The sequence below is a fragment of the Naumovozyma castellii genome, chromosome 2 (assembly GCF_000237345.1).
Source record: "Naumovozyma castellii chromosome 2, complete genome".
NCBI lineage: Eukaryota > Fungi > Ascomycota > Saccharomycetes > Saccharomycetales > Saccharomycetaceae > Naumovozyma > Naumovozyma castellii.
Window position 1 is genome coordinate 699331 of NC_016492.1, and position 19526 is coordinate 718856.

The 19526-nt window shown below is 36.7% G+C and overlaps 8 protein-coding genes across 8 annotated transcripts; 4 read left to right on the top strand and 4 right to left on the bottom strand.

The window, feature by feature from the left end:
• Window positions 1-481: 481 nt before the first annotated feature.
• Window positions 482-4108, top strand: SPO71 (Spo71p; the record flags this gene model as incomplete). Its single annotated transcript, XM_003674801.1, has 1 exon — window positions 482-4108. One exon carries the CDS (start codon window positions 482-484, stop codon window positions 4106-4108), a length of 3627 nt encoding a protein of 1208 aa, XP_003674849.1.
• A 171-nt stretch (window positions 4109-4279) lies between these two features.
• STE5 (Ste5p) lies at window positions 4280-7069 on the bottom strand (the record flags this gene model as incomplete). The annotated part of the gene is made up of 1 exon (XM_003674802.1): window positions 4280-7069. The coding sequence occupies one exon, from the start codon at window positions 7067-7069 to the stop codon at window positions 4280-4282; it is 2790 nt and encodes a 929-aa protein (XP_003674850.1).
• Window positions 7070-7604: 535 nt separating this feature from the next.
• ARX1 (putative hydrolase) lies at window positions 7605-9473 on the top strand (the record flags this gene model as incomplete). Its single annotated transcript, XM_003674803.1, has 1 exon — window positions 7605-9473. The coding sequence occupies one exon, from the start codon at window positions 7605-7607 to the stop codon at window positions 9471-9473; it is 1869 nt and encodes a 622-aa protein (XP_003674851.1).
• A 165-nt stretch (window positions 9474-9638) lies between these two features.
• On the bottom strand, window positions 9639-10070 carry TVP15 (Tvp15p; the record flags this gene model as incomplete). The annotated part of the gene is made up of 1 exon (XM_003674804.1): window positions 9639-10070. The coding sequence occupies one exon, from the start codon at window positions 10068-10070 to the stop codon at window positions 9639-9641; it is 432 nt and encodes a 143-aa protein (XP_003674852.1).
• A 438-nt stretch (window positions 10071-10508) lies between these two features.
• On the bottom strand, window positions 10509-11324 carry BMH2 (14-3-3 family protein BMH2; the record flags this gene model as incomplete). The annotated part of the gene is made up of 1 exon (XM_003674805.1): window positions 10509-11324. One exon carries the CDS (start codon window positions 11322-11324, stop codon window positions 10509-10511), a length of 816 nt encoding a protein of 271 aa, XP_003674853.1.
• Window positions 11325-12454: 1130 nt separating this feature from the next.
• Window positions 12455-13168, top strand: GRX3 (monothiol glutaredoxin GRX3; the record flags this gene model as incomplete). The annotated part of the gene is made up of 1 exon (XM_003674806.1): window positions 12455-13168. One exon carries the CDS (start codon window positions 12455-12457, stop codon window positions 13166-13168), a length of 714 nt encoding a protein of 237 aa, XP_003674854.1.
• A 327-nt stretch (window positions 13169-13495) lies between these two features.
• On the top strand, window positions 13496-17050 carry MSH6 (mismatch repair ATPase MSH6; the record flags this gene model as incomplete). The annotated part of the gene is made up of 1 exon (XM_003674807.1): window positions 13496-17050. The coding sequence occupies one exon, from the start codon at window positions 13496-13498 to the stop codon at window positions 17048-17050; it is 3555 nt and encodes a 1184-aa protein (XP_003674855.1).
• A 275-nt stretch (window positions 17051-17325) lies between these two features.
• On the bottom strand, window positions 17326-19188 carry NCAS0B03990 (uncharacterized protein; the record flags this gene model as incomplete). Its single annotated transcript, XM_003674808.1, has 1 exon — window positions 17326-19188. One exon carries the CDS (start codon window positions 19186-19188, stop codon window positions 17326-17328), a length of 1863 nt encoding a protein of 620 aa, XP_003674856.1.
• Between the last annotated feature and the right edge of the window lie 338 nt (window positions 19189-19526).

The window sequence follows — 19526 nt, forward strand, 5'->3', positions numbered from 1 at the left end:
TAAATTTTGATCCAGACACTACAGATATCTCTATACGTAGATATGTAAAATTAATAAATTCCTGAAGTATAATTATTTGAAGTTCAAATGTGGTGGTATATGCTATTGTTCAACTTTGTAATTGTAACCCCGGGTAATAGAATCTAGTCGCTTTCTGATACTTTTGTACAGTTCTTTAGTTAGAAGCCTCATAAATCTCATTTAGCTACCATATACACGGCCTGACTAGTACAACCTTGTTGTCTCATCGATAGGGCATGTTTCGAAATGAAGTCCACAATCTTTTGTTAAATGTGTCATTGTGACAGGCGCCCAATCGGAATTTAAGGGTCCAGTAATAAGCTTCGCAGTGAAGTGGGGCCAAAAATAAAGTGTAAATCATACAAACTTCAATCAAATTACACAGGAACTATTGTACCACTAGAACAAAATATAGCTACATTTATATAAGAAAATATTTCTGTGGATCCATTATTATGCCATGACGTTGAGTGCTCAAGAAATCATTGATATCATTTCTGATGACCAGAAATATGTGCAACACACAAGTTTACGATGCTCCAACAAAGATGGACAAGTTCAAACATTCACAATTCCGAGATATTCGTTTACTGCCTTTAGGCTCTCCTACACGTCGCCAGTGGAATTATCTTTGTGCTCTAAGGTGGTACTACTGGGCGGTGTACCAAGTAATTGGTATGAAGAACAGAAGAATAGAATATGGGGCACATTTGCAAGATTGACTCTAAGAAATCTAATTAGAAACACGAACAAATTGACCGATTATGGGTACAGATCAGTCTATGGACAACGGAGGAGGCATATTGTACCAAAATTTATGACTGAAAAGATGACGTCCAATATCAATGAGAACCATCAATTATCACAACAAAGTAAACCTGAACCACAACTCCGAAATGAATCCATTACAGAACCCATATTTCATATGAAATTAGAAAACACTTCCGGATCGCAGGAGGAAAATACACAGACGGCTCCACTAGTCCCAGTTATAGAAGAAGTTGAGGAGAATCTGAGGCAAACCAGAAAAGTAAGACCCTCATTATTACCAAAGCATGAGAGTTGCCCTCCATATTACATGAGGAGACCCACTTTGGTTTCTGATAAAGGGAACGATGAAAGAGCGAATATACATACTAGTACAGGCAATAAAGCTTCAAATGAGCGAATTGAACTGTCCTCCTTTGAGACTAGAATGGGAATCACTGATTCAGAGGATGTCTGCCCACCCGATGTCCAGGATAATAGTGTGCATGCCAGTGCAGGTGATGTATGTATTTCAAGGTACACAAACGGGAACTCGATCAATAATGTAACATCCAAAGAAAGTATAGGTAAAACTCAAAGCATTTCAAAATCAATATTGAATCCAGACATTTTAAACACTCATATTCAGATCCTTCATTACTCAAACGATCAAGGCTTTCCAGGAAAGCTAATATTCGACGACCAGCCTTCACCCACTGATAATGGTTTACACTATAGAAGACGAAAGAGGAAAACTTCCAAAAAGGAAGGAAGAAAGGGCGTTCATATTCGAGACCTGAAATCACTCCAGATTTTAGACCCTGAACCAGAAAAGTTCAATAAAAACTTTTATAAAGGCCTGCCGAAAGTAAATAACAAAAAAAGCAATAACATGATGAAACGAGTAAATGATGCAAGGAGTTCCTCTATTGTCAGGACCGTCACAAACGTCCAACCAGTACAAGATGCCAAGAAGTCGCTAGTTGGTTACGTTAGAAAATCAAAATATGGTGAAATCGCACTAAGGGAGAAAATGCTAGTGATGGTTAAAGCTGCTGATTCTTGTAAAGAAGCTATGCCCTCATTTTCAGAAACTGAACTAATTGATACAAGAATTCTTGATAGGTGGAAAGAATACATTGTCGTGGCAAGAAAAACTGGTGATTTCAATGCTCCTCTAATCCTACAATTCTACCATTCTCGCAAAATTTCGAAAACTTTCGAGGAGCGACATATAGAGAAGTCATCTATGCATGGGAGCTCCTTGGACTTTTTTCTGGATAGGAATTGCGTAGTGAATTTTTACAGCTCATTGGATAAAACAATATGTGTCCAAAAGCCAGACAAGAAAATATCGGAGGCGATTAGCAATGGTACGACCATAAAATACAAAGATGTATCCTCTTTGAAGATTTATATTCTTAGATGCCGCACAATCCGCTCTTCTGAAAACTGGTACTCGTTCCTCCAAGAAGCATTGAACCTGAAAAAAATTCCAAGACGTATACCCATACATGTTCCTGATGCAAATATTATCATGAACATTAGCATTACGAGGAGTTTGTCAAAATTTATTTGTCAATTAACTGAACAAGAAAATTGCAATTTAAAAATATCAGTACTAGAAAGAGGCTATAAAATTTTCCAGTCTCCATTTCTTCGTTATGTTTCAGTAGCAATATTTGAAGAATTGAAAAGATCAGATGAACTTTTTTTGATCAAGGAATGGGAACAAACAAATGTTATTCTCGGGTGTGATCTTAGGCGTTATGATCGTATAGAATGGTGCCCTGTGCATTATATCAATATTCTAAGAACGGAATGGGAGTTAATGAAAACACATATACTGGAATATAGACCATTCACCAACTATCCGCGGCTAACATCTAACCTTGATGGTTCAAAAATAGTGGAACCGCTGCCGATTGAAGGTTTTCTAATAAAATATACAAACAAATATGGCCGAGAATGGTCATCTTTTTCGAAGTTATACTTGAAGCCATCCTACTTCTTCACTAATGAAAACTTTTTATTTTACATGTCGGCATTTAAAACAGTTCCGCCTCTACCTATTGAATCCAGCTTTGATAATCTAGGTGATTTATGTCAACTGGACAGAGACAAGGAGATCATTGATTCCCTACCGTATATTTATGAGCAAGATCCTTACCACTTAGAATTAGATGGCCATATTTCCTGGTTGAACGAAAATACAACATCCACAACATTTAATAAAAATGATTTATATGCATTTAAATGTTTCAATAGACGTGTCGCACAAATACTGAAGTCAGAGGGTATTTTAGATTTAACTAAGGTAAATAAAATTTGTCAAGGTGAACTGGTCAGTTTAAAAAATAATGAGCTTAAATATTCCATTTTGAAATCGGCAAATTTTACGTTTTGGGAAAGGAGGGCTGAATTAGATGACACTGTAAGATCCACAATTTTGATTGAGACTTCAGATAATTTAAAATTAAAACTTCTTGCACCATCACCTATAATTGCGCATGAATGGGTAGAATCATTATCTAATATGGTTACTTATTGGAAACAAAGGCAGATTGATGATACGAAGAAAATGTGGAGTATGAAGACCTTGAATTTGAAAAATCTAAAGATTGCAGAAACAGAAGAAGCAAATATATGTGAAAACACGCCAAAATGGGTATCAGATCGTGGATTAGCAGATCCTACATTGTTTAATGTGAACGCACTATCACTTCTACGACCCTTGATTCAAAAGGGAATATTATACTGGAAACCAAAGAAGCACTCTATCTTTTCAAAATATTTTGTTATCTTGATTCCAGGATTCATACTCCTATTTAATTGTTTTCACAGATCAACTACGGGGTTTGCAAAGAAAGTAGTAGATTATGAACATTACATGACAATCCCAATTGATGAATGCTACTTGTATTCGGGTACTACTACCGAACCTGATTTGCTTAAAAGAGATCACACATTTGATTTTATCAATCCTGGAAATCATGCTTTACCAAGGGCATATAATGATGGCTGGAAATCAACAGAGAAAGAATCTTCCAGGTGTTTTACGTTGTGGATAGGTTCTAAGAGAGCCATATCAAACTATTCTTTAGAAGATGAGCATGTCACTGAAAGTGGTCATAGTGAGTTGAACAGTATGAAAAAGAAAACTGAGAAAGATAAAGGATTTAAGAAGGACAAAAAGACAGTCAGAGTAGTCAATAGGCTCGGTGTCAATGGTAAATCCATGGTTTTTATGGCAAGATCAAGACAAGAAAGAGATATATGGGTTTTGGCACTGTATTATGAGCTAGAACGGATTAAGAATGCTAGTGATCATGATAGTTAAAGCCAAATTGATTCTCTTATTCTTTGTTTAAGTTAGTTAGAATCTATATTCATTAAGTAGTGCAGAAAAGAAATATGGTAGTTATACACCTGAAGCCGCAATTTTTTATTATTTATATATTTATATATTTATAATAATGAATGTACTTGTACAAAAACATTGAGTTCTGGCTTATAGATAAGAATACAATGTCCCTTTATTAGAGTGGCTTGAAGATGTATTTATATCCCCCTTTGACTGTTGGATTTCTTCAATTGCCTTCTCGATATCATTCAGAAGAGGATCAAACTCTTGATTCTTTTCAGGTGATGTTGGCCTAGAAGCCCAATTAGGTGTCAATTCAGATTTAGAACTCAAACTGTCCTGATTTATTTCGGGGTCAGTGAGATTAGAAGAATTACCTGCGGGACTTATTGAATCTTTCATATGTTCATCGTAGACAGAACTGGTATTTAGTAAATCATCTTCAACTAGAGGTGTATCTATATGGATCGTCGTCGTAGATTCTACATCAGAATTGAAATTCGAAATGTCATCATCCTCTCCATCGTCATAAGTGTCGCCATCATCATCAAAATTCAAAGTTAAACTATAGCATAACGTCTCTAGTAATGAACACCAAGATTCAATTTCGACCAATTCGTTCACTTTTTCGCTATAGTCAACATTCAGGTAACCTACTTTTAGTTTCAATTCATTAGGTCTGCGCCTGCCGGCACATGTGAATGGTTGAAAATCCATTAGAAGAACTGATTTATCGTTTTCCATTGAGCTATTCGATATAACCACAATTCCAATATTTTGTCGTATTCCAGAAGGATAAAGAGTTTCTTTTAGCCAAGGTATATTGAATGTTTTACCAATCTCTCTATCTTTTAAATTTCTAAGCTCATCTTTGTTTTTGATAAAATCAGCCACTGGTTCAATGGCCAATGTATTTCGCTCTGCATCCACGATACATGCCTTCAGCCTTGGAAATTTAAATGTCAAAGCTTTCAAAGTATTATATATGGTGGTATAATCATCTTCGTTTTTTATTTTTTTGAAATCTATTTGTAGGACAATAACCACATCATCCGGACGTTCTCTCTTCAAAGATAAAATTGAGCTAATAGTGGTCATCACCGTTGTAATGGTATCTCTATTATTCCTACCAACTTGGTTCTGCGACAATGAGAATCCTCTTCTAATAATTACACTGTCATGACTTTGTTCGACACTAGAAACTTCCAATATTTTATTTGGACCAATGAGACTAGCAAATGTACCTTCAGATTCATTCTCCTCTGATAATTTCCTGATTACAGGGGGTAACGGTAAAGTTGAAGTAAAAGTATTTTCATTAAACTTCAAGTTGTAATCTAAGAGAGCTGATATCCATTTTTGAACTACTTTGCTAGAATCACTATCTAAATTTTCTGTCAAATAAATTTCCTTCAATTCTCCGGAATGTTCATCTGAAATGACACATTTTAAAACTGATGATTTAACAGTATTCACTTTGATGTTTTCAATGGGTTTATAAATTTGCAAATTGGTTAATTTGGTGGAAAGCAAATTTCCTTCACCTTCGTTGTTAACAATTGAAGAGTCGTCATCAATTACTGTGGCAATGATCAGAGCACTCTCGAGTAGGAAGCACCAGCTAGTTGTGTAGTTGACCTCATCCGTCGAGACCATCAATTTATCAACTAATCGTAGTAAACCATATTGAGAATCTATTTGCCAATCAGTTAACCTTTCATCAAAAGAATTCAGTAAGGTTTGTATAAAATAAGATCTTAGAATTGGAACAGGAATGTCATTACCATTTCCAGATGTTGTTAAGTCACTACCTGTTATGATCGATTCGTCTTCATCTGGGACAGACGATATAATTGACGAAGAACCATATATGGAACTACCGCGAGCCTTTTGAGTTTTCTGAATTTGAGCGACAGTAGATGGGAAAAAAGAATGTCGTGAAGAACCAAGGTGGTTATGAAGAGGAAGACTCTTTGGTTTGTTAATTGGAGCGTCAGCTAATGGGAAATCATCTGATCTTTCCAAATAACTTGGTGATATTTGTTGTTGTTGGATCAGGGTGTGCGCTTGCATATTTTGTAAAGGTGTATGGGAAGGTGATGACAATACAGGCGTGACGACATGAAAAGTTGGTTGCACTATAGTAGAAGGTGATTGTGGTATTGGCTCCTGTGTGGTAGTACCATTAGTTATCAAGAAGTCGGATATTAACCTATCTTTCAATTCTTCATTTTTTGGAATACATTTGACCGATTCCATTTTAGTTTCTTTACATTTAGTACATTCAGGGAACATAGAGTAAAAATCATAGGATTGCATATTGGAAGAATGTTCAAAGGAAACAATCAAACATTCTTGGTGACTCAAATGACCACATTCTAATTCTATAATTCTTTCTCCGGTACTTCTGTTAGAGATAGGTTCATCACAAAGCGTACAAGATTCATTTAAAAATGATTTTTTAATGGAGTTTTTTAGTTTAGGGTATCCAAATGGAACTATTTTTGGAGGTGTTTCACTTCTTGACATTGATAAAGCTGAATCGGACATTTCTCGATGTTTCGGGGTAAATAATGTGGATCTTGGTCTTGGTAAGGAGGAAGTTCTAAAAGGATGCGATATTTGAGTTGAAGGTGTAACAACTTTTGGATTAGGTGGTGGAGACATGGAGGACGAACGTAATAACGCTGGCGAAAGGGATAGATGAGACGCTGGGGTAGCTTTTATTTTATTCTTCTTACCACCACTTCTCTGGACAGTGCTAGTCAACTTTTCGGTCCATGACTTCCCTCTTAACAATGGTGATGGTGTTTTTAGAGGCTCATAGTGTGTTGTCAAAGACGTATTCAACCGAGGTGGTTGTCTGGGAGATTGCTGCATTGAAGGAAAGATGCCAGGAAGAGTGTTGAACGATGGTCTTTCACTTTCTGTTATCATCTAAAATAAAAAAAAGAGTTTAGAGTTTGAGAGTCTTTTAGATAGTGATGACAGCTTTGGAAGATGAAGTATATTTAGATCCTTTGTTATCATTGTTTTTTCAAATTTCCCTTGTGGGACAACAATCGGGTCTTGATGCAAAAATTAACATGACATATACGGCCGAGGAGTTAAAAGAAACTGAATGGACAAAACTAACCACGAGTAAGCCTCGGCACCTTGAACATAAAACGTACATTATTCGTTGGAGGATAGAATGTTTTTGTATGCTAATATAACTCGTATGACAAATGATTACAAGGAAGCCAGCTGACAATAACCACGCGCTTGTCTCTGCTGTAAGAGGACTCTTACTTCGAAATTAGAATAAATAATCAAAACTGAGACAAAATAAGTTGTACATGGCGGTGGGTAACATCCTTTTAACCACTTAATTGACTTATACGAGTTTAAAAGTGTAACAATCAATTTAGCCGCCCAGCTTACGTACCTGCGGGTAACGTGTTTACTTTTTCGTTCGCAACGATTTTTCAAAATGAAAAACTTTTCAAATCGAAAAAAAATAACTAGTGAGATGCGATGCGATGAGATGAGCTTAAAGGACCATTGTATAAATTTTGAAGCGCTGTTCAACCTACGTACATTAAGAAACCCAAGTATCAGATCAGTAATGGCTTTGGCAATTTCCCATGAGGATACCGAGATCTTATTGAAGGACAAGAATGTCTTACAAGAATCAGTGTTAGATAAATATAGAGTTGCGGGCCAAATTTCACAAACTGCTTTGAAATATGTTACAGGTTTAATTAACGATGCATACCATTACAAAACCACTCAACATCAGTTCACCATTCCTGAATTATGTCTACTCACAGATTCCTTCATTTTGACTCGTTTGGAGCAATATTATAAGAATAAAGTTAACGAGAGAGGTATTGCTCTTCCAACAACTATTGATGTCGATCAAATTGCTTCTGGATGGTGCCCTGAAGTGGATGATGTGAAGAATTTGGAACATTGGAATAAAGAAGCCACAGATTCTCCATTCACCTCCTCCATTACTGGTGTATTAAGAGAAGGTGACATTGTGAAAATTTCCCTAGGTGTTCATATCGATGGTTATACCTCTCAAGTGTCTCATACTATGGTTATTTATCCATTAGATGCCACCACGCAACCAGTTAAACCTGCAGGTCAATTATTAGGTGGTAAGGCAGATGCTATTGCCGCAGCTCATATCGCTATGGAAACCACTGTTGCATTATTAGCATGTGCTTTAACTCCAGAGAAATTACCTGTCTCATTAACTTCAGGTAACGGTCAAGTGACCGGCCAATTGATTAGATTAGTGGTAGATACCATTGCTCGTTCTTACAATTGTGCTGTGGTTCCAAGTTCTCGTGTTCGTAGAATTAGAAGATTCTTGGCTGGTCAAAACGAAGGTATTGTTGCTGAAAGAGAATATAAAGGTGTTGTATGGACGGAATCTCACCAGGAAGCTCAATTATTGGCTAACACCGAGGTGAAAGATTTGGTCATGGTAGACCGTTCTAAGGGATTGCCTGCTGTGGCCTCTGCTGTTCCAGTGGATGATTTCGTAGTTAATGCTGGTGAAGTTTATTTAATTGATTTAAAGATGGCTCCATTGGATCAATTGACCAAGAAAGGGTTAGTCACTTTGGAGACTGTGGATTCTTTTTCTGGTAAATCTCATAAGAATAATCAATTGATTGCTAGATCTGGTTCCTTTGTGAGAGATTTTGCTCAATCACATATCTTAAAATTAAAGACTTCCAGACAATTATTATCCAAGATTGATAGACAAGGTGTTTACCCTTTCAAACTTTCTCATTTATCCTCCAACTTTCCTCTATCATCCGATGAAGAATTTGATAACTTAAAGAATGAATTGAAATCATTTAGACTTGGTATGAGTGAAATTTCCAATAATTATCTATGTGTGGAAACACCAATACAGGTTGCCAAATGGGTCCCATGGGATCACATACTGAAATCCACGAACCCTAATGGTAATTTGAGTTATGACGCCAGTGCCACTTTGACACTACCTGGTCATGAATTACCATTACCTAAATTAGGAATCTCTGCTTTGAAATTGAAATCTTTAATCAAGTCCTCGAGAGAATGTGTGAATTTGGCCGTGGCTCGTGAATGTAATACCGTTATATTGTGTGGTTCAGATGTTAGTAGTAATGAGAGGCCTGAATTGTTGAGATTGACTGGTGGGTCCAAGACATGTCAACCAAGTTGGATTCATTCCACTCATGAACTGGATGGTGAAGATGCTACCGTGCAAGGTATTTTCCAATTGGCTGCATTGGCTAAGGATAAGAGATTCGGTTTATTATTGAGAGAGACACAACCAATGAAGCAAAATGTGTAATTAGACGTAGTAGTAGTAAGAGATCATTTGTAAATTAAATTAAATTAAATTAAATTCAATTCTAAAGTATAAGAACGGTGTGTAGTGTATGTGTGTGTGTGTGTGTGTGTGTGTGTCTGTTTATAAAATAGTATATGATACATACAATAATACACAACTTGTCAATTAAATAACTTCGTCATTATCATCATTATCATCATCACCGATGGAAATAGAAGATCCCGCCGATCTATAATTGTTTGGTTCTTCCACGAATGGTGTGAATTGGAAAGCAACATGTGCTAATCCGTAAAAGAATAGCAATAACATGTTTATCTTCTTCAATGCACCACCAAAACTGAGCAAAATACTGATTAGGATGTAAGTGAGACCTCTTCCCAGGAAACTAAAATAAAAGGAGGCAAAATTAAAGATGTTGGAGGGAATCTTGAATTCCAAATAGACGGTTCCGATGGACAGAACTAATGCATACAGAGCTAATGGTACGGCGACGAAATTACTGGAGATGTATGATAATTGTGAGAGAGCAGCGAGGGTTGAGGTGGATCCGAGCAGGATATTGCCGAACTTAAAGGCAGTTGCAGGTAAAGCAGACATGATAGTTGAATCTTTATTTGAATTGTGTTGTTGTTGTTGTTGTTGTTGTTGTTGTTGTTACTTATGAAAGAACCCCTCGATAAATAAAGAACAAAAGGTTAGCAACGTATTATCTATTTTTCTCGAAACAAAGAAAAATGGGCCCATCCGCCCCTAAATTTCTTTACCGTTTTGAATACATAAAAAATACGTAAAGATAGAACTTGAGATATAGAGATAGATAGGATATATTTATATATATGTTATTTACATTTCATCTGTTTGAATTTTAAAAAACTTGATTAGATATATATAATATAATAATAATTTTTGAGAGATTGGGGTGTGGTTCTGTTGTAGAAGGTGAATAAAGATGGTATTTTAAATTTTCATTTCATTTTTTTTTAATTATTATCTTTTTTTTTCTTTGGGTTCAGAGCAAAATGGGGATTATCAAACTTATTTTGGAGCTTCACCTTCAGCAGCAGCAGCTGGAGCATCTTGAGCTGGAGCAGCAGCGGCAGGAGCAGCTTGTTGTTGAGACTCTTCTTGAGCAGTTTCAGACATATCAGAAGTCCACAAGGTCAAATTATCTCTCAATAATTGCATAATCAAAGTACTATCCTTGTAAGATTCTTCAGATAAAGTATCTAATTCGGCGATAGCATCATCGAATGCTTGCTTTGCCAAATGACAAGCTTTATCAGGAGAGTTTTGAATTTCGTAGTAAAAGACGGAGAAATTCAAAGCCAAACCTAAACGGATTGGATGAGTTGGAGGTAGCTCGGTGGTAGCAATTTCAGAAGCTGTCTTGTAAGCTTCCAAAGAGGCGTTTGTAGCTTTATCTCTAACGTCACCGCTAGAGAATTCAGCCAAATAACGATGGTAATCACCCTTCATCTTGTAATAAAAGACTTTAGATTCACCGGTGGTAGCGGAAGGAATTAAATGAGAATCCAAGACGGTTAGGATATCATCAGAAATCTTAGTTAATTCAGTTTCAATTTTGGAACGGTAAGAACGAATCAATTCGACTTGATGTTCGGATTTTTCCTTTGATTCTTCCTTTTGTTCAATGGAGGAAACGATTCTCCAAGAGGCACGACGAGCACCAATAACGTTCTTATAAGCGACAGAAAGTAAATTACGTTCTTCCACAGATAGTTCTTGGCCTGAAGATGCGACGTCCTTCATACTTTCGACCATTTCTTCGTAACGTTCAGCTTGTTCAGCTAATTTGGCTAAATATACGGAATCTTCACGGCTGGTAGACATTGTTGATTTGAATTGAATTGGATTGTTTTATGGGTTGATTGAGGAGGTCTAATTAGATACAACACGTGTTAGTAAGTTGAGTAGAGAGTGTAAGTATGTTTTTCTCTAGTGTGAGAGAGTATTAAATGTGGTTTAAGAACAGAGTAGAGTTGTGGTGACGTTACTGGAACCTCCTTTTTTCCTTTCCTTGTGTTGTGTGTTATTTTTTCCCTGAAAATTTCCGAGATAACTTTGTACGCTGAAAAGGGAAACAACAAACAAACAACAAACAGACAGACAGACAGATAAACAGATAAACAGATAAGCACACAGGGTGTCTCTATTCTGAGGATCTGCTCGATGGGTTCTTGTCTGTGGTTACAATTCTCTTGGATTTCAAGTAACGTAGAAGTAGTTCTTGCAAAAGTAGGGGAAACAAAGAAAAAATAAAGGGACTGGGTTGACTACATCCTCATCTTTACTAATATATCCATTAGATGGGAAAATCAATTGATAAATCGATGAGGCGGTTTACTCCGATCCAAAGTCTCATAGAAAAGGACATTAACTCATGGATAAACAGGGTTCTCATAAACCACGAACACTTCAGTCCGATACACGCAGAGATAGAACAAAACAGGGCCTAGGCCCGAGCTGGTTTGGGTTCACAATAGCACATACCTTTTCCTTGCAGTATTAGTCTCTTATGGGGGTTCAAGACAGGAGAAGTGCGAGAAAGAGGTTCAATACATCTCCAAGTAGTAATATAACGCCAATCTAATCGTCTGAGAATTCTTTGTCATTGGCCCAAGAGCCTCCGGGTAACGGCCATCGGTCACCCGGATGGCCGTGCTGTTAGTATATACATCTATAAAGAGCTATTACCACCATTATTCAAGGGCACTAATGACCATATGTTGAACCAGTATACATCGATACCATATATCTATAACATTGTAGGTTTATTTCACCCTATAGGGTTGCACATTACGTAAGCCACAGAGAGTCATATTTCGATGCCACAGTCGCCGTTTTGAAATTTTCAGGATTACAAATACAACAACTGGATCTCATCTCATATATAAGCCAAGTCAAATCAAGGTTTCCATCTGCTTATCAGTTCTCGCCGACCAACTCAGCAAACCACAGCAATGCCAGTCATCGAAATCACAAGCCAGGACCAATTCACGGACCTTACAACAACAAAGGCCGGAAACAGGCTCATCTCCCTTTACTTCCACACCAACTGGGCAGAACCATGCAAAGTAATGAACGAAGTATACTCTGCCATCAGTGACGAACCTTCTAACAAGGACGTTTCCTTCTTGGCCATCGACGCCGATACAAACTCTGAAATTTCAGAACTCTTCGAAGTCTCGGCTGTGCCTTATTTCGTCATCATTCAAAACGGTACCATCCTAAAGGAGCTATCTGGTGCTGATCCAAAGGAATTCATCGCCGTCCTAGATGAATGTATAAAGTCCACCACTGCCACTGACGCACCAAACAATACCGCTCAAGATGAAGAAGCGGAAGACGAAGAGGAAACAGAAGAAGAATTGAATGTTAGACTTGCTAAATTGGTCAACGCAGCACCAGTGATGCTATTCATGAAGGGGAACCCATCTGAACCAAAATGTGGCTTTTCTAGACAAATCGTCGGCATCCTAAGAGAACATCAAGTCAGATTCGGTTTCTTCGATATCTTAAGAGATAATTCCATTAGAGAACAATTAAAAAAATTTTCAGATTGGCCTACTTTCCCTCAATTGTATATGAACGGGGAATTCCAAGGTGGGTTGGACATCATTAAGGAATCGTTGGAGGAAGACCCAGATTTCTTTCAACATGCCTTACAGGCTTGAATAGACATTTTATGAAAGAAGGAAGAAGAAAAAATTAATTGAGCAACCCTTTTCCACATCCCTAATTCGTGGAATAAATGTGTTCCTTACTTTGCATCCCATTTATTCAATCATTATTTAATTATTTATATGCTCAATTTATTGTTTTTTAAAAAGTCACTTGTATTTATTGAAAACAATATCTAACTTATATAGTCTAATGAGCGTGACGCGTAAGGAAAAAACATACGTTACGCGTAAACTAGAATATTTAAAAAGATTGAACTAGTTACAACACTTATTCTCTCCTATCATTCAAATAGTCTAAAAGGTCAACCACAAAGGAAGATGACTCCTCTGACACCTAAGACCTCAAAGGTCTTAAACATAAAAGGTTCGCAAAACTCATCCCAAAAGAAGAAGAAGCAATCATCTCTTCTATCATTCTTTTCCAAGAAGGATCCCTCCACAGCAACTCCAATTAAGAAAAAGCCACCAACTCCAAAGGTGGAACCCACGCCCACCCTGGAAATTCCATCAAGTGTTAAGAGTGAAGGCCAAGTTCCATCTTCAGAAAGTGCATTGGATCAGACATTGGACACATCTTTTGACGATGAATCCTTATCAAATATAGTGAAGAAGGAAAGATCTAATAAGAGATCTGTCAATTACGCAGAAGATAGTGATGAGGATGACGATAATATTGCCTTATCCTCTACTCAGAGAAAGAGAACTAAGATAGTTGCTCAAGATGACGATGATGACGATGATGAAGATTTCATTCCTGGCAAGACTGTAAATAACCATGATGAATCCGATATTGATGCATTCATTGACGATGAGGATGACGATGATATTATGGACCTAGTGGAGAAGAAACCAATAATTAAGAAATCTCCAACACCCATGAGAAAATTGCCCGTACCAAAGCCAAAGAGGACATCGCAACCGGCAACTCAACCAAAAGCACAGAAATTTAATAAACAGAATGAAGAAAGGTATCATTGGCTGGTAAATGAGAAAGATGCACAGGGTAGAGCACCCACTGATCCAGAATATGATCCAAGAACCTTACATATTCCAAGTTCTGCGTGGGGAAAATTTACAGCTTTTGAAAAACAATATTGGGAAATTAAATCCAAGATGTGGGATTGTGTTGTCTTCTTTAAAAAAGGTAAATTCTATGAGTTGTATGAAAAGGATGCATTCTTAGCTAACTCGTTGTTTGATTGGAAATTGGCAGGCGGTGGTAGAGCTAACATGCAGTTAGCAGGTGTTCCTGAAATGTCCTTTGAATATTGGGCTTCACAATTCATTCAATACGGTTATAAAGTTGCTAAAGTGGATCAAAAGGAATCCATGTTAGCCAAGGAAATGAGAGAAGGTTCCAAAGGTATCGTTAAAAGAGAATTGGAATGTGTCCTTACTTCAGGTACTCTTACTGATGGGGATATGTTACATTCCGACCTAGCCACATTTTGCTTAGCCGTAAGAGAAGAACCTAGAGATTTTTATATTGACGAACAAACAACATTCACAACTGATTCGACAGGTCCAAGTTCAATAGGTAAGAAACTATTTGGTATTGCATTCATTGATACTTCTACTGGTGAGTTACAACTTTTAGAATTCGAAGACGATAGTGAATGTACCAAATTAGATACTATTATGTCTCAAGTTAAACCAAAGGAAATTATAATGGAAAAGAATAACTTATCCAGTTTAGCAAATAAGATTGTGAAATTTAATGCAGCTCCAAATGCTATATTCAATAATATTAAACCAGATCAGGAATTTTATAATTTTGAAAAGACCTATGATGAACTAATCACTGGGAATTATTTTGAAGATGAATCTAAATGGCCTGAGACATTGAAAAACTATTATAAAGAAGGTAAGAAAATCGGATTTTCGACATTTGGAGGGTTGCTTTATTATTTGAAATGGTTAAAACTAGATCAAAATTTGATTTCATTAGGTAACATCAAGGAATATAACCCAATAGAATCCCAAAACTCGCTAATATTGGATGGTGTTACTTTGCAAAATTTGGAAATATTTTCCAACTCATTTGATGGAACTGATAAAGGAACTTTATTCAAACTATTTAACAGGGCAATAACACCAATGGGGAAGAGAATGATGAAGAAATGGCTAATGCATCCCTTACTTCATAAGAAGGATATTGAGAAGAGATTGGATAGCATAGAGACACTAATGAACAACGTTGAATTAAGAGACACAATAGAATCTACCTTTACTAAACTTCCTGATGTGGAAAGAATGCTAGCACGTATTCATTCTGGTACTTTAAAAGTCAAAGATTTTGATAGAGTCATTCAAGCATTTGAGGATATTGTAACTTTACAAAATTCTATAAAGGATTTTGATTTAAAGGGTGCACTCTCAGTATACTTTAGTCAAATTCCAAAAAGTCTAATTGACGACGTCGAAAACTGGACCAATGCATTCGACCGTATAAAAGCGGTGGAAGAAAATATAATTATTCCCCATAGAGGTATAGAACCAGAATTTGATAAATCATTAGATGATATTCAAGAGTTAGAAGATCAACTACAAGACCAATTAAATTTGTATAAAAAAAGATTCAAAAATTCAAACATTCAATATAAGGATTCTGGTAAAGAGATATATACAATTGAGGTACCGGTGTCCATTACAAAGCAGATTCCATCTGATTGGACACAAATGGCAGCTAATAAATCAACCAAACGATATTACTCTGAAGAAGTTAGAGTACTTGCTAGGTCCATGGCGGAGGCAAGAGAGCTCCATAAGGCATTAGAAAATGAATTGAAGATTCGATTATGTAAGAAATTCGACGCCCATTATAATACAACATGGATGCCAACCGTCCATGTTATTTCAAATATTGATTGTTTGTTAGCATTGACCAGAACATCAGAGTCATTGGGCTATCCTGCATGTAGGCCAGTATTACGAGATGAGGTCAATCTTGAAACAGGAACGAAATTAAACGGATACTTGAAATTTACCTCTCTAAGACATCCATGCTTCAATTTAGGAAGTTCTTCAACAAAAGATTTCATTCCCAATGATGTTGAGCTAGGGAAGGATTCACCACAACTGGGTTTATTGACAGGTGCTAATGCTGCAGGTAAGTCCACTGTTCTTAGAATGACATGTATTGCCGTAATTATGGCACAAATGGGGTGTTATGTTCCATGTGAATCGGCAGAATTGACTTCATTTGATAGAATAATGACTCGTCTAGGTGCAAATGATAACATTATGCAAGGTAAGTCTACATTCTTTGTCGAATTGTCTGAAACCAAGAAAATTTTAGACTTAGCAACGAATAGGTCGTTGTTAGTGTTGGATGAGTTAGGAAGAGGTGGTTCGTCAAATGACGGTTTTGCCATTGCTGAGAGTGTATTACATCATGTCGCCACACATATACAAAGTTTAGGCTTTTTTGCTACTCATTATGCTTCCCTAGGACTAAGTTTCAAGGGGCATCCTCAAGTAAAACCTATGAAAATGAGCATCTTAGTGGATGATGAAACGCGTAATGTTACCTTCTTGTACAAATTGGTCCCTGGTCAAAGTGAAGGTTCGTTTGGTATGCATGTTGCATCAATGTGTGGTATCCCATCAGAAATTGTTGATAATGCACAGGTAGCCGCAGACACTTTAGAACATACTTCTCGATTGATGAAGGAACGTAAAATGTTAAATGGAGGCCTTAATGAGGATATTATTACAGTTCCGATGGGTTTACAAAGTGATTTTGTACGTTTGGTTTACGGTGATGGCCTTAGAAATACAAGTAAGGGAGCCGGTGAAGGTGTACTAAATTACGACTGGAACGTTAAACGTAATGCCCTTAAGAGCATACTCACATTTGCAGAGAACCTCTGAAACTAGATAATATTAATAATATTATACAATCTATAAAAATTCTGAAATTATTTGAAAATTGAACATATAGCTGATACAAACAACATAGGTATATCTCAAACTAATAAAGGTAAATGGTTAGTAACTAGTGTCATACCAAAACACGGATCTTAAAAAGTGTTATTGAATATTATAGAATGTGCTATATATATTTAAAACAACGTAAAAACAAAAACAGCCCTGCTATTTATGTTAGTATTTAGTTAACTGTTTGAATACGGAATTAACGTTTATGACTAGGAATTTTCCATATTAGTCTCAAAATTTTCTCCGTTATTAAGATAATTGAGCTCATTTGCAAACTGTGTATCCGAATAATTCCTTAAGACAGATCCGTCATTTATTAATCGGCATTGCTCATGGAAGAATGAATTTGGATTATCAAAATCAAACTCAGAATATGCACCGGGCAAGTCATTTGATATAAGGAAATTCTTATCAGCCATAGTAGAAAACTGTGTACTCTCTTCGACGGAAGTTGATGCTGTTGTGGTGGGAACTATGGTATTTGCATCCGTCATTGTGGTAGAACTTGAATTGATGTTTGAAGTCGAATTCAAAGCATCTGGAACAAACCCATTTGAATTATATCGATTTTGAAATGTTTCATCAGTAATTCCAAAATTCCCTGGAACTGTGTTCATTAATTCTAACCCTTCGCTCCTTTTTTTCTTCATTTCTAGGTGTAAATCAAAATTTCCCAGGTCAACTTGAGAGATATTCTCATTATTTTGAAAATCAGCCGAAGGGATCATTTCGGTAGTTACTGAATCGTTAGTCGTGGGGGACAATAAATCAAGGATTGGATCATAACCAGAATTCTCTACCCCATCTAAAGTAATATTTGTGTTGAAGGAAAATTCTGTTCTGGTCGGTGTAATTACTGAATTTGGGTCTATTGAAGGGCGTACAAATGATGTTTGTAGTGGATAACCTGGAGACTCTGCAGTTGTTATATTAACCATAGAAGTTTTATTAAGTTCAGAAATGGATCCTGGTTGCTTTTTCCGAATGCATATCTTTGTGTCCCTTGGCAATGAAGTGTCCAAAAATGTTTCATCTTGTTGTGTTTCCACATGATCATGGATATTGTATAGAGAAAGCCATTCTTTTGATGATCTATAAAACGAATGCCTTTGCACACTTGACCTCCTTCTCCCTGGAGTCACGGTTCCAAGTGGAGAATATTTTGATAAATTCGACATATTTGATGATACAGATGTGACAGACATGTTTCTGTTTTTTTGAATGTTTGATTTCATGGTGGGCACTTGTGATAGTGACTGTGATCTCTTATTCGTTATTTTACTAAATGCTCTAATGGCATCCATTCGTTCCTCTATTGGGAACGGTTCTGCACTATGAATTCTGTTAAATGCTATTGCTGCGTCATTCTCCTCGGATATTCCCAAGGTTGGCCTTCGAGAAATGGGAATTTCCAAAATTGGTTGATGATTGGGTTCATGTGCAGTCGAAACACTTGGGAAGAGTATCTGATTGTCAGTGAGAAGTTCTTGGTTCATCGGTGTGCCTGCCTGGATAAAATTATGATATGGACTTTCAAGATCATTTGAACTTTTCTGTCTTGACAAATATAGGTTGATGTTTTGTTGATTAATTGAGACGGTATCGTTCAAGATAGCAGTCTTCGAGATAGTAGCGTCATTTGGATGTATGTTTTCATTTTCAGGAACATTTATTGGGTCCTTTCTAGAAGAGGAAAACATCTTTAATATACCTTTCTTTGAAAACTTTCTCTTGGTGGGTTTTGTTTCCTCTGGGGCTGTGGTGGCCAATTTTCTTGGTAATATTTCTTCATTACTTTTTTCGAAGCTATACTTCACAAACACTCTCTGTGACGTAGCCTTTTTCTTCGAGTTGTCTTTTGACTCCTTTTTTGGACTTTTTTGTATTACATTATTCATCTTCATTGCCTGATCAGCAATAGCTACAGTAGCATTCTTATCTGTAGCAGTATTACGAACTGGACTCTTGTTACAGTAGTCGGAAATCTTCCATTTTGCAGTGGATACCAAAGAAGGTGTTCGTTTCGAGTGTTTCTGCTGCAAAGTGGCATCTGCAGGAGGTAATTGAGACATTAAAGTGCGGAACTGTGTTATTCAATACAAAAGTAGGTGTTATCCCCAGTAGAGAATGGTAACTTATTCAGATGGTTAAATGGAAATCCTAGTTGGTATTTTCCTGTGTTGCTCCTATAAATAAGTATTTCCCGTCGTAAACGTGCGATTTTGCAACTGTGGATAACTATTGATATCTCCTTTCTGGTTCAAATAGAGGCAATCTCGGGTGGATAGCTTGTTACTGGACGGAGATTAATAACGAACTTGGCATCCATCATGAGGCAGGTCCCCAGCAAGAACAGATTAGAGTTCCTCTTGTCAGGATTTCCAGCACCATAAAAGTAAGTGTGGCATTT